Genomic DNA, 12,808 nt, shown 5'->3' with positions numbered 1-12,808 from the left:
ACCTCACCCAGGAAGGGCTGCGTGTCAGGTGGCACAGAGCAACGCAGGGCGTGCTTACTGCAGACCCCAGGTGCGCCCAGGTGGGTGCGCACCCATGGGCCTCGTGGGGCCCAGTCAGGGGCCTCGGCTCCTGGCACCCAGCTCTGAGCTTCCTGCGGAACACCGGGCAGGAAGAGCTGGTGAGTTTGGACGAGATCAGGACGTGCTCTGGATACCTCACCTCCTTGCCACCCGGCCACGGCCCACACATTAGCTTCAGTGAGCTCCACTGTCTGCCTCCAGCAGGACCACAGGGTCCAGCCCGCCATGACCATCTGCCCTGGACCCGGCTCGTGGGCCCGAGGGCGGCACACTGGTGCCCCCAGCAGACTCAAGCCATGTCCCATCTCCAGGAGGAATCTGGTCTTGGACTGGGGCTGTTACAGAAGAGCCTCCGTTGGTAGCAGGGGAATCCAAACGTCCGTGGGGACATGCGCTCAGCACCATGGCCAGCGCCTGTCCGGCACAGCCGCGCCTGTCTGGCACAGCCGCGCCCTGCCCGTCAGACCGTCTGCGTCCCCACACCAGCTGGGCTGACTGTGTGCCCAGCCCCACAAGCCCACATCTCAGCTCCCCGCACACAGACTGGGTCAGAGAAACACCACTAAGCAGGCCTGCACTCAACTCTGTGGCTTTATTGCAACTCAGAGCAGCGAACCGGAGCCCAGCAGAGGACTCACCCCTGGACACACCCCGGGGTCTGGATGGACACCTGGGAGGAGGCTGCCAGGCCCTGCTGCCCCTGCCCCGCCTCCCCCCAGAGCAGCGGCCTTTCCTCTCAGCAGATGCTGCCTCACACAAGCGAGGAGGGAACACGTGAACGTGGGAGGTAAGGCCCGACTCTCAGACGCGACCCCGGGGGGTGCGGAGGAGGCCACAGGCCCTGCAAGGTGCTGACTTCCTCCCAGGACGGCAGAGAGGCCTGGGCAGGTTGTGAAGGGACAGCAGGCTCCCCCCACCCTCCACGAACAGCGACGCACCCCCCAGCTCAGAGACAGGGCCACAGAGACGAGGGCACGGCCGGGCCAGGGGCAGAGGAGCAAGCTGGCCAGGAGCCGGGCCCCACTCGCCCCGACGGTGAACAGTCCCCTGGGCCTCCGCCTGGCCCAGGGGAGCAGGGAGGCTCTTCCAGGAGGGCCCTTCACCCCCTCCTGGCGCCTCCGGTCCTGCAGGGCGAGGGTCAGCTGCAGCTGCGGGCGGGCTCCTGAGGGGGGTGGAGGGGGCCCGGCCGGTCAGTGGCCAGCAGTCAGTGGGGTCGCGGGCCCGGGCGTCAGTGCACGTACTGGTGCTGGCCCAGGTTGGGCATGTCCACAAACTGGATCATCGGATGCGCCATCTTCTCCTCAAAGACGATGATCTGAGGGAGATGGCCAGCCTGTCTCGGGGCTGGGGCTGGGGCAGGGGCCCGCGGCCGGAACATCCATTCTCTCCCGCCCACCCAGGCCCCCAGAGAAACGCGGTGAGGCAGGGAGGGCAGGGCTGAGGAGGGGTCCCGGGGGACAAGCCCCCACCTTATTTAAGCCTCTGTGTAGCCAGGAGCCCGGGAGGTAGAGGGTCTCCTGGGGTCCGATGTTCCAGTAGCGGCCGAGGTTCTGGTAGTTGATGAACACAACCCCCTTCTCCCAGCCCTGTGAGAAGTGGGGGACGCATCAGTTGGCTGAAGTCAGAGTGGTGGGGGGCAGGGGCCCACCTGGGCTGGGAGCTCTCCTCTCAGGACCAGCCAGGACTGCCCCCAGCCTGCAGCTGCCCCCACAGGGTGCCGGGCTCAGACTGGACCCCCGAGCCTGGCCCTGAGAAGCCCGCCCGCTGGTCTCCACCAGGGCACACGTGGTGTGCAGGCTCCTGGCAGGGGTTACACACCTTCAGCTTCACGAAGGTGTCGTAGGGGAAGTCGGAGACGAACAGGACCCCGAGGAAGAACGCAGGGAACATGGGCTCTTCGGTAACAGGCTTCCACTTGTCTGCAGTGAACCTGTGGGCGGGATGGACAGGGAGGGGGGCCTCCACGGGTTTGCCTGCGTCCAGAGCCGCCGCTACGCCCTGTGGCCCGCAGCAATGGTTGGGGAGGGGGTCCCAGGGACCCCTGGGCGGGGAGGGGCGGGGGCGAGGCCAAGCAGCCTCTTCTGCCCTCGGGCAGCACAGGGCAGGACACACCTCTTCAGGAAGCTTCTGTCCATCTCCAGGCTGTAGATTTTGAATTGTTTCAGGGGAGAATCGTTCAGATAGACATTTCCAATGATACCTGTGGGAAGGAGGCGGGATGCTGAGTGAGGAGAGCGGACAGGGGCCCAGTGGGCCCGGCACACACATAGACTGCTTCCGGAAAGTTCCAGAAAGGACCCCTCAGAGGGGACAGAGTCCCCCAGGGGGCTCTTCACACACGAATTCCTCCCCTGCCCTCCCAAAGCCCTGCGAGCCAGAGGGTGGAATCTGCCAGCCCCAGGCCCCTGAGCCTTCTGGGGGGGGCGCCCGGGGTGGTGTCTGCCTCTGGGCCTTCTGAGGGGGCGCCCGGGGTGGCGTCTGCCTCTGGGCCTTCTGAGGGGGCGCCCGGGGTGGCGTCTGCCTCTGGGCCTTCTGGGAGGAGCGCCCGGGGTGGCGTCTACCTCTGGGCCTTCTGAGGGGGCGCCTGGGGTGGGGTCTACCTCTGGGCCTTCTGAGGGGACGCCTGGGTTGGGGTCTGCCTCTGGGCCTTCTGAGGGGGATGCCCGGGGTGGGGTCTGCCTCTGGGCCTTCTGGGAGGAGCACCCGGGGTGGCGTCTGCCTCTGGGCCTTCTGGGAGGAGCGCCCGGGGTGGGGTCTACCTCTGGGCCTTCTGAGGGGGCGCCTGGGGTGGGGTCTGCCTCTGGGCCTTTTGAGGGGGCGCCTGGGGTGGCGTCTGCCTCTGGGCCTTCTGAGGGGGGGCCTGGGGTGGGGTCTGCCTCTGGGCCTTCTGGGAGGAGCGCCCAGGGTGGGGTCTACCTCTGGGCCTTCTGAGGGGGCGCCTGGGGTGGGGTCTGCCTCTGGGCCTTCTGGGAGGAGCGCCCGGGGTGGGGTCTGCCTCTGGGCCTTCTGAAGGGGCACCCGGGGTGGGGTCTGCCTCTGGGCCTTCTGGGAGGAGCGCCCGGGGTGGGGTCTGCCTCTGGGCCTTCTGAGGGGGCGCCTGGGGTGGGGTCTACCTCTGCGCCTTCTGGGAGGAGCACCCGGGGTGGGGTCTGCCTCTGGGCCTTCTGAGGGGGATGCCCCGGGTGGGGTCTACCTCTGGGCCTTCTGAGGGGGCGCCCGGTGTGGCGTCTGCCTCTGGGCCTTCTGAGGGGGCGCCCGGGGTGGCGTCTGCCTCTGGGCCTTCTGAGGGGGATGCCCCGGGTGGGGTCTACCTCTGGGCCTTCTGAGGGGGCGCCTGGGGTGGGGTCTACCTCTGGGCCTTCTGAGGGGACGCCTGGGGTGGGGTCTACCTCTGGGCCTTCTGAGGGGGCGCCTGGGGTGGGGTCTACCTCTGGGCCTTCTGAGGGGGATGCCCAGGGTGGGGTCTACCTCTGGGCCTTCTGAGGGGGCGCCTGGGGTGGGGTCTACCTCTGGGCCTTCTGAGGGGGAGCCTAGGGTGGGGTCTACCTCTGGGCCTTCTGAGGGGGAGCAGGGGCGTCCATGGCTGTGAGCCCCTCAGGGAGGCCCCGGGGGCCTGGGGAGGGCAGGGGCCGTGCTAGGACCTGGGTGCTGCAGTCTGACCACATCACTTCCTCAAGGAGACAGAGGCGAACCTGCCCAGGGAGGGTTATGGTCCAGCTCCTATCTCAGACTCCGTGAAACCACCCAGGTTTGACAGATAAAGAGACAGAGAAGGTTCAGAAAGCCCCCAGCAGCCGCCCCCTCCAGGGACTCCAGGAGCCCCCCACCCACCCAGGAAGCCCTCCCTGGCGCAGCCCCATGCCCCACGACGCTGCTGAGGAGAGGCCGGCGGCCGGGCCGAGACCCACCTTTGCGCTGCGCGTCGATGCTGCTCCCGTAGTTGACCCTCCCACAGTTCTCCACCAGGATCCTCAGCGTGGCAAACCCCTGTGGGCAGCACGTCTGAGGAAGCCGGCGGGCCCAGCCGCCCCTCGGGGTTTCTCGGGGGCACCCCAGTTCTCCCTGAACTCTGAGCCCGGGACGGGGTCCCTGATCCCAGAACCACTCCCACCCCAGCTCTGCGGTGACCTCCAGTCCCGGCCCCCTTCTGCCCCCGCCCCCGGACCAACCTGGACCATGGGGATGATGATCGTCTTTCTCTCATAGTCCAGGATCCCCAGGAAGAACGTGTTCAAGAACACCTGCCCGAGGAGCAGACACGGCCCACAGCGTCGGCGAGGGGCCTGGGGGCCCCGGCCCGGTACACAGAGGGGAGGGCCCGGGGGTGGGGAGGAAATGGAGGCCGCGGACGGCACGGCCGTGGTGTGGGGCCATCTCCACACGTGGGAGCATCTGGGTGTGGGGTCACGCCTACCTGTCCCCGGTCACGCACGAGGGCGCTGAGGACGCCGGACGAGGTGATGGTGGTCTCGTACAGCGTGTACCCGAAGGACTGCCCGCTGCCCCCGTTGATCGGGAGGTTCTCCATGTTGACCGGGTGCTCCGAGGTGACCGGCTGCACGGACAGGAGACGGGGGCGGGGCTGACTGACAGAGGCCCCTTGCCTTCCGGGGCGCATGGCGCGGGCAGCCCCATGGGGTCAGCATGCGGGGTGCAGTGAGGATGACCACTTTCTATTTGCTATCGCATGGGCAGTGCCATAGTCCTGCCCAATTCCTCATCAGGGTCAGGGGACGGGGACAGAAGGAAGCTGAGCACAGGGGCCTGGGGCTCGGGGTGGACCCCGCCTCAGCCCCCTTGCTCCTCCGTGCTCCTCCTCTGGCTCCTGGCATCCCTCTTCCCTCCTCCATGCTCCTCCTCTGGATCCCTGCATCCCTCCTCCGTGCTCCTCCTCCGGCTCCCTGCATTCCTCCTCCCTCCTCTGTGCTCCTCCTCTGGCTCCTGGCATCCCTCCTCCCTCCTCCCCCTGTCTGCCTGTCCTCTGCACTCTGAGCTCTAAGGCTGGGGTGGAGCCCACCTCGGCCTCCTCCCTCCTCTGTGCTCCTCTTTTGGCTCTCTGCATCCCTCCTCCCTCCTCCTCTCCCTGTCTGCCTGTCCTCTTCACTCTGAGCTCTGAGGCCGGGGTGGAGCCCCGTGGAGACTGGTTCTCTTCGTCCTCCAGCTCAGCAGCTCCAGGAAGCTCAGGGCGTCTGCGGGCCCAGCTGCAGTCCAGAGTCCATGGTGGGGAGGGGACGAGGCCCTGAGCCCAGAGCCCGGCTTGCACTCACCAACTCCAGGAAGTTCAGGGCGTCCCACAGGGACAGGTAGAAAACTGGTGTCACTGGGTCATATGCCATCTTGGGATGAAGGTCAGGTGGGACGGGAAGAGGGCTCCCTGCACCACAAGCAGACAGCGGGGTGTCCCCAAAGGACCCCGACGGTCACTGCACCCCCAGCCACCACCAGCCCCGGCTCCTGCCCACACCCAGCAGAACACGACACTGCCAGCCACATAGAGAACCCCCAGGAAGATGGGGGTTGGACAGGGGCTTGCTTCTCACACCGTTCGAAACATAGACACCTGCAAGGAGGTGAAGCCGGCAAGACCCCTGCTGGGATGGAAAAAACTCAGACTTCCCTGTCCTTTCTAGGAAGTTCCTGCACAAGGAGTGAGGTGGGGTAGGGAGGAGGGGGGTGGGGAGGGTGGAGGAATGTGGGGTGGGGGAGGACGGTGGGAGGAGGGGGAGGACGATGGGGGGGAGGATGGGGAGGAGCGGGAGGATGATGGGGGAGGGGGGAGGGTGATGGGGGAGGGGAGAGGGTGATGGGGGAGGGGAGGACAGGGGGAGGATGATGGGGGAGAGGAGAGGATGATGGGGGAGAGGAAAGGATGATGGGGGAGGGGAGGACAGGGGGAGGAGAGGGAAGATGATGGGGGAAGGGGAGGACGATGGGGGAGGAGGGGAGGACAATGGGGGAGGGGGGACGGGGAGGACAGGGGGAGGAGGGGAGGACGGTGCTGGGGAGGGAGGTGTGGGAGGATGGTGAGGGGGAAGGGGAGGAAGCCAGTTTCCTGAGGTCTCAGAGAAGCGGCCAGCACGCAGGTACCTGACATGGAGCCAAATAATTCCCGGAGCTTTGTGTACTTGGCTGTGTAGTCCCCGGCCTCCGTCAGCACCGCATCGTAGTCTGCAAGACAGCAGACAGGTCATGGGCGTCAGGCCCCAAGACAACCTCGTGGGAGAAGGTGGGCTCAGCAGTGGGCTCCTCACCCCAGCAACACCACAGGCAAGACACTTGACGTGAGCCGCCCGTCAGTCTGAATGCCACACACGCTGAACAAGTGAACGGCCCCAGAGTGTCCAGACCCCACTTGGCAGGCGGGGGGCCAGGGTCACCCCATCTCTATGCCCTGAGGACGGGGAGGGGCTGCCCCCCAAAGGCCACCCCTCCTGGCCTGGGCCCCACCTCCTTCCCCAGCCAACTGGTCTCCTACACCCTGGAAGCTTCGGTGACGGCCCGGACGAAACCTCGCCTTCACGTGGGAGGTGCCAGCCGCTGTCCCCGAGGGACACCCCCGGAGTGTCTGGGAGTGGTGTGGGTGCCCCGTCGGGGATACGCACCATAGCTGGTGACACTGGGCTTGTAGTTCTGGAAGTGCATGGCTCCTCCAATGAAGCCGAAGTTGGTGCCCCCGTGGAACATGTACAGGTTGATGGATGAGCCGGCTTTGATGATGGCCGACACGGTGTTCAAGACCTCTGTGGGGGGAGGCGTCTCATGGCCGAGAGGTCACGAGCCCTGAGCCCCCGGGGGGGCCCCTCACCGCCCCGGCCCATGGCTTCCCTGGACCCAGCCACAGTCCGTGGGGGGAGGGCAGGGCCCCGAGTCCAGAGCCTGGCTTTCAGTGGCTTTCAGTTCCCAGACGAGTCTGCCTGGGGCAAGGCTGCAGCCAGGGCCGCGTCCCCCACCCCCTGCCCACCCAGGGGGCTTTGCCTGGTGCTCACTGAGGGGACCTGATTAGAGGCATGGTCTGACCGTCCCCCGCCCCACTGGGGCTGGAGAACGAGCCCCCCACACGCACAGGATCAGTGGAGGAGTAACATGCATGGTTAATGAAAATCACATACAGTTTAAAACCCCTGCGCTGGCTGAAGGAAAAGAGCTGAACAAGGTGCCGCTGTTGTTTAGTCGCTGAGTTACATCTGCCTCTTTGCGACCCCATGAACTATAGCCCACCAGGCTCCTCTGTCCATGGGATTCTCCAGGCAAGAGCACTGGAGAGGATCACCATTTCCTCCTCCAGGGGTTTCCTGGACCCAGCGATTGAATCCGCGTCTGCTGCACTGCAGGCAGATTCTTTACCCCTGAGCCACAGGGAAGCCAAACAAGGCCCCTATCAGACAGCAAATGTTACCATTGTTGATTAATAACACTGGCTGTTGATGAATCTGTGGGGAATGGACGTCTCTGACAGCCCTCTTCCTGGAGGAGATCACGCCCGCATGAAGGAAGCAGTGCTAGCTGGGGATTCACGCCAGGGAAACGCCAGGTGTACCCGGCTGATGCACAGGGAGGCTGGCTGCAATGCGGTCCATGAGCACAGACCCTGGACCTCCTGCGTCACTGGCAGGTTCTTTGCTGAGCCACCAGGGAAGCCCAGAAGCACCCAGGTCTTCAAAATGGGAGGTCATGGGTGAGTCACCAGCCCAGCAGGGTCTCTGCATCCTCAAGAGTAGTGGGGGCGTCCACATCGCATAGCACAGGAAGCCAGGCTTCTGGGTCTCTCACATCTGCCCGCACCTGCCCACACCTCCACCTGCCCACACTCACCCACACCCACTCACACCCTCCCACACCCGCCCACATCTGCCCACACCCACTTACACCCGCCTGCCCATACCTGCCCACACCCACCCATGCCTCCACCCGCCCACACTTCCACCTGCAGGTGCACTCAGAGTGCAGAGAATGCCTGCTCTACACACATGGAAGTGTCTGCTCTGGACTCTGGGTTTTTATCTCCTTTTTACACATGTCCTGTGTCGGCTGGATGCCTGTGATTACTACTCCAGAGCCATTACAAAGACCCCAGAGGGGTGTCTGACCGCTCCTTCCCCTGTTCAGGCAGAGGACTCTAGACTCTTTCAGGAGCTACCTGTGTGCACAGATGCCCAGAGTGCCACACTGCAGCCAGTTCACACCATGGGCAGCTCCTCTGGAGCTCAGTCCTGCGTTGGAGGCCAGGACTAAGATGGGGTCCCGCCGAGCACCCACCTGAGGAGTCCAGGATGTAGTGGGGGCCGCCCCAAGAGTCAAACCAGCCCGTCCAGTATTCCATCACCATGTTGGGCCGACTGCCCTGTGTGCCACAAAGGGAGAAGTTAGCTGGCGCCTCTGCCCACTCAGCCCTTCCCCGGCCACACGCTGGCCTTCGAGGCAGCTGCCCGGGGGCTGCACCAACACCGCCCCCAGCGCCTTCCTCCCTCCTACATGGGGCACTGCTGTGGCTGCTGGCCTTGCGTTCAGAGCATCCCCGTCCCATCTGGGGACTGCAGAGTCACGGTCCACTGAGAAGGTCTCGACCACGCCACGGGAAAGGCCATGGGCTCCGTTTTCTCTGGGCTGCCCACCTCCCAAGGGGACACTCGTACCACGTCTGGGTCACTAAAGAGGGTCGCTAGTCACACAGGTCAGCAGTCTCCCCTGTGGGGAGGGGCCCCGGCCTGAGGGCCAGGGCTGGACTGTCCGCCGACCGCCCAGGTTACCGTGGCTCGGGGCTGGCTCAACACCGACTGTGCTGCGTGCCCTGACCTGACTGCCGGGGGCCACTGTCCCAGAATTGGTGTCCTGGAGAACAGACGCACAGCAGCCAGTCACACGGCTACTGGGACAGTCACACGAGACGAGGCAGCTGGAGCCGTCAGCACACACGGCCCAGCCCTGGGAGGGGCCCGGAGATGCCCGCGTCCACCCTCTGGTCACTGGGCACGGACCGGGGCCGGCGGGGTGCATGTGAAACCCTTGAGCACCAGACGGGGCCTCTGATCTGAGCCGGGATGGGTCCACGGCCCCTTTCTGGAGGAAAACACGCAGCTGAGCAGTGGGCGAGAGGCCGCTGGCAGCGGGTTCGGTGGGCAGCCTGGCCGGCCCGGGACCACCTCTGCAAGTGCGACTCCGCAGGTGCCCATGGGGAGCACGGCTGTCCTGGATGCTCCCCAAACATCACCCATGTGACCCTCAAACGGCCCTACGAGTTGGTTCCAGCACAACCTCCACTTCCCAGAAGAGGGACGAGAAGCTGAGGGTCACAGCACCGTCTTTGCCCTGGATGATCTTGAGGGTGACTGTGCACCTCCCACAACTCTTTCCAAGTGTGTCTCAGTGTCCCTGAGGGCAGAGGCCCTGTGGCCTCAGACCCCTGCCAGCAGGTGTGGCGCAGGGTGTGGGAAGGAGGGCGGGCGGGGCTCGTGCCCACCTGCGCACTTCCCTCCCCCCCAATCCTGCCTCCTCCCTGCCCATCCCTCCAAACAGAAGCGCGGGTCGGGGCTGGCCCTGGGGACTTCCCACTGCCCGGGGCTCCTGCGGCTGAGCCTCTGGACCCCACCCCTGCACGACAGCAGCAGCTGGGATTGGGGTGCCCCAGCACCCACGGTGTCTGTTCTGGGTCAGGGGAGAGCCCTCCAGCAGCCCAGCCAGGCGCGGGTCTCAGAGAGGACACCTGCCTGCCCGCACATAAAGCAGGGGAGGGCGGCTGTGAAGCCTCATTGCCCGTGAGGCCCAGTCAGCACCAGCCTGACGGGCCATGCCCCCAGCCAGCTGAAGACAACAGACAACAGCCTTTCTGGGCCCCGAGAGTCCCGGTGGGTCAAGGCCAGACCCAGGCACAGAAGCATCTTCCTCACATGGAGCACGTCGGGGGCTCGCTGAGTCCACGGAGCTCTCAAGTCTAGGCCTTCAGAAAGTCCCCCTTTCTCATCGAGACGCAGGAACCCTCCTCCACACACCTGCCGGCACCCGGCTCCCCTCCCCAGGGGCAGGCAGCACGGGGCGGGGTGGGCCGTGCATGGGGAAGAGGGGAGAGCTGAGGGCCGAGCCCCGTGGTCCCCCTGCCCACTGAAGCCCCTGACACTGACCCAGGCTCGGCGCGCACGCACCTGTGCACCCAGCAGGATGGTGGTGAGCAGCCGCAGCTCGGACTGTGACTGGAGGTTGATGGTGGCCAGCACTGTGGGCAGGGAGGAGACAGGACAGAGATCACCCCCTTGCCTGGAGGACTGAACGCCCCTGACGTCCTCAGCTCACCAGCAAGTAGACTAATCCTGACACCGTCTCCCACCGCCAACCAAGAGTCTAGTTCCTCTGTCGCCAGGAGACTTCCCTGGTTCATCTTGGAAATTCCACCACTCAGCACGGGCCTCACAGAGATCTGCTCACTAAGCAGCTGTGTTTGATTTACATAATTTTCACAACCTGAGCATGCATTTCCGTTAATTACTCCTTCACAGGAGCACACGGTCTGACATTCCCTTTGCACCTCCAGCCTCCAGCACTGGGTGACCATCTAAGAAATCTCCCCTTTTACATCTTAGATGAAGGCTAGTGTTCTGTTCCGTCCCCAGCGATAGTCCCCATGGCTCTCCACCAGGGAAAAGCATGCCTGAGAAAAATATGCCATGTTTGGCCCATGGGCATGGACGCAGCCAACCTTCGGGCAGAATTTGGCTCTGAGGCTCTTGCCGGCTTCCTGTCCCTGGACAGAGGGGCTCACATGCCCTGACCTGAGCTCTGCTGTGCCCAGGAAGGTGGAAGGCTCACTGGGTGGTCTCCTGTGGAACGTGAGCCCTGATCACCGGACTTCCCTGGAGGTCTGGTGGGTAAGACTCTGTGCGTCCCCTGCAGGGGCACAGTTTCCATCCCTGGTCAGGCAACAGAGGTCCCAGGGGCCACGTGGTGAGTAACCAAAAACCAAAAAAGAGACCTTGACGACACCGGAGAGCAACTGAGCTAATGAAACATTAATTCAGCTTTTAAAGAGCCAAACATCAGCTGGGACCCCAGGCCCACTTGGTATGGAGAAGACCACATCCAGACTCTCCTCACCTAAAGTGAAGAGCCACGCAGACAGGGGGCCAGTCTGAACTGGCCCCAGCAGGAACCTCGGAGCCACAGGTCAAAGCAGCTGAGTGAGCCCTGCACCTTCTCCATCCCCACTCCCTCCAGAGAGCCCAGAGAATAGGATGGAGGGTGAGGAGGGGTGGGGCGGCCAGAAACTTGGCAGAGGGCATGGTGCAGGGAAACCTGGGGAGCCTGGAAAGGGGCGGGGGGGTTGTAACCAGCCTGTGAGAGCAAAGGTCATGACCCACCGCAGCCCAGTGGCTCCCTCCAGCCCCCTCTCCCCCCACCACATGCCTGGCCCCCTAGGAAAGTTGAACCCCAGCGGTCCAGGCACTTGCAGAAGAGGAAGCCCGGAAGATGGCTCCTGCACCTTCCTGCCCCCAGATTCTCATCGTGTTGGCCTGAAGGGTTCCCTCCAGAGTCACTTAATCCTGTGTAAGTCACCCCCAACACCCACACCTGGTTCCCCCGATTGGAACGGCCGCCTCAGCCCAGTCACCCCACAGGGAGGGGCGCTGGTCACAGACACTGGCAAGCAGGCCATCAGAAAAGAAATGCATTCAAGGAAAGCACGGTGCAGGAAATAGAAGGATGGGGAGAAGGTGGTTGAGGAAATTGCCCGGAAAGTAGAAGGAAAAGGAGAAGACAGCGCAGAGGGTGAACACATGCCTTGGACCCACAGAGGACAGAACCAGAGAAGAGGTGGGACGGCACAGCAGGAAGCAGCTGCCTCCAGGACTGCTCTGTCCAGCCGACAGCCAACAAAGCGCCAAGGAAGGCGGGCTCCACAGAGACACAGGGCTTGAGTCACAGCAGCATGTGGAGAAAATGACGGACGACACTTCAAAGTCCCCGGACCTGGACTCCAGAGGACCTGGGCCGCCATCGGGCCGGGGACACAGTGAGGGGCCAGCGCCATCACACTGGATCAGATCCCGACAGGTACAGGCGTCTTAAAACACCCTGACGGGGTTTGGAAGCTGCTGGTCAAGTGTTTAAGAGAGACAAGGAAGAGGAGGGACAGAAAAAAAATTGAAAGAAAAAGAAAACCAATCGGTGGTTACATTGGAAGCGAGCTGGCCAAAAACACCTTCCAGAGCACCGATGGGCTGCTGGCCTGTGTAAGGACCTTTGCTCAGCCCCAAGCACTGTGCCCATCCGGACAGTGGGGGGGGGGGCAGCTGCACCCAGGACAGCCACGGGCCGAGGGCGGCAGGAGAGAGGAACTGACATCCACACTACAGGGCTCTCTGTGAAGGTTATTTAGAATCACGGAGGCAGAGCCAAAGAGAAAGGTAAACAGCTCAAAGTGGGCACCTCGGGGCAAGGGCCGCGGAGGCTGCACCGCGTGTTTCTTTGACTGTTGTTTGTTTTTGCGTTTTTGTTGGGAGATAACTGCTCCACAGTGTTGCTGGTGTCTGCTGCACAACAGCGTGGATCAGCTGTAGGTACACGCACGCCCCTCCGTCTGGGCCTCCCTCCCGCCGCCCCCGACCCGCCCCTGGGTCATCACCAAGCACCCAGCTGAGCTCTGTACTGCACTCAGGTTCCCGCTCACTGCCTATTCACACGTGCTTCTGTATAAACGTCAAGGCTAGCCTCTCAGTTCATAAGCATTTCCAAGATTTCT

General features: G+C 64.0%; 1 protein-coding gene across 3 annotated transcripts in view; it reads right to left on the bottom strand.

Moving 5' to 3' along the window:
* Nucleotides 1-654: 654 nt before the first annotated feature.
* LOC145527145 (beta-galactosidase-1-like protein 2) overlaps nt 655-12,808 on the bottom strand; it is a 38,712-nt gene continuing 26,558 nt past the window's right edge. For 2 of the 3 annotated variants that reach the window (XM_081544654.1, XM_081544655.1), the window contains exons 8-19: nt 10,218-10,288; nt 8,338-8,422; nt 6,684-6,821; nt 6,169-6,249; nt 5,349-5,455; nt 4,496-4,636; nt 4,251-4,322; nt 3,990-4,068; nt 2,194-2,281; nt 1,900-2,011; nt 1,551-1,667; nt 655-1,396 (exon numbers count right to left, since the gene is read on the bottom strand). In XM_081544654.1, coding sequence (XP_081400780.1) covers nt 1,310-1,396; nt 1,551-1,667; nt 1,900-2,011; nt 2,194-2,281; nt 3,990-4,068; nt 4,251-4,322; nt 4,496-4,636; nt 5,349-5,455; nt 6,169-6,249; nt 6,684-6,821; nt 8,338-8,422; nt 10,218-10,288 — 1,178 coding nt within the window. In that variant the 3' untranslated portion in view covers nt 655-1,309. Of the gene's footprint in view, nt 1,397-1,550; nt 1,668-1,899; nt 2,012-2,193; nt 2,282-3,989; nt 4,069-4,250; nt 4,323-4,489; nt 4,637-5,348; nt 5,456-6,168; nt 6,250-6,683; nt 6,822-8,337; nt 8,423-10,217; nt 10,289-12,808 lie in introns of all 3 variants that reach the window. The other variant, XM_081544653.1, reaches the window with a different exon arrangement.

This window comes from Giraffa tippelskirchi, chromosome 11, assembly GCF_054371585.1.
Source record: "Giraffa tippelskirchi isolate mGirTip1 chromosome 11, T2T-mGirTip1v1.2.pri, whole genome shotgun sequence".
Lineage (NCBI taxonomy): Eukaryota > Metazoa > Chordata > Mammalia > Artiodactyla > Giraffidae > Giraffa > Giraffa tippelskirchi.
This window is presented reverse-complemented; position numbering and strand designations above follow the sequence as displayed.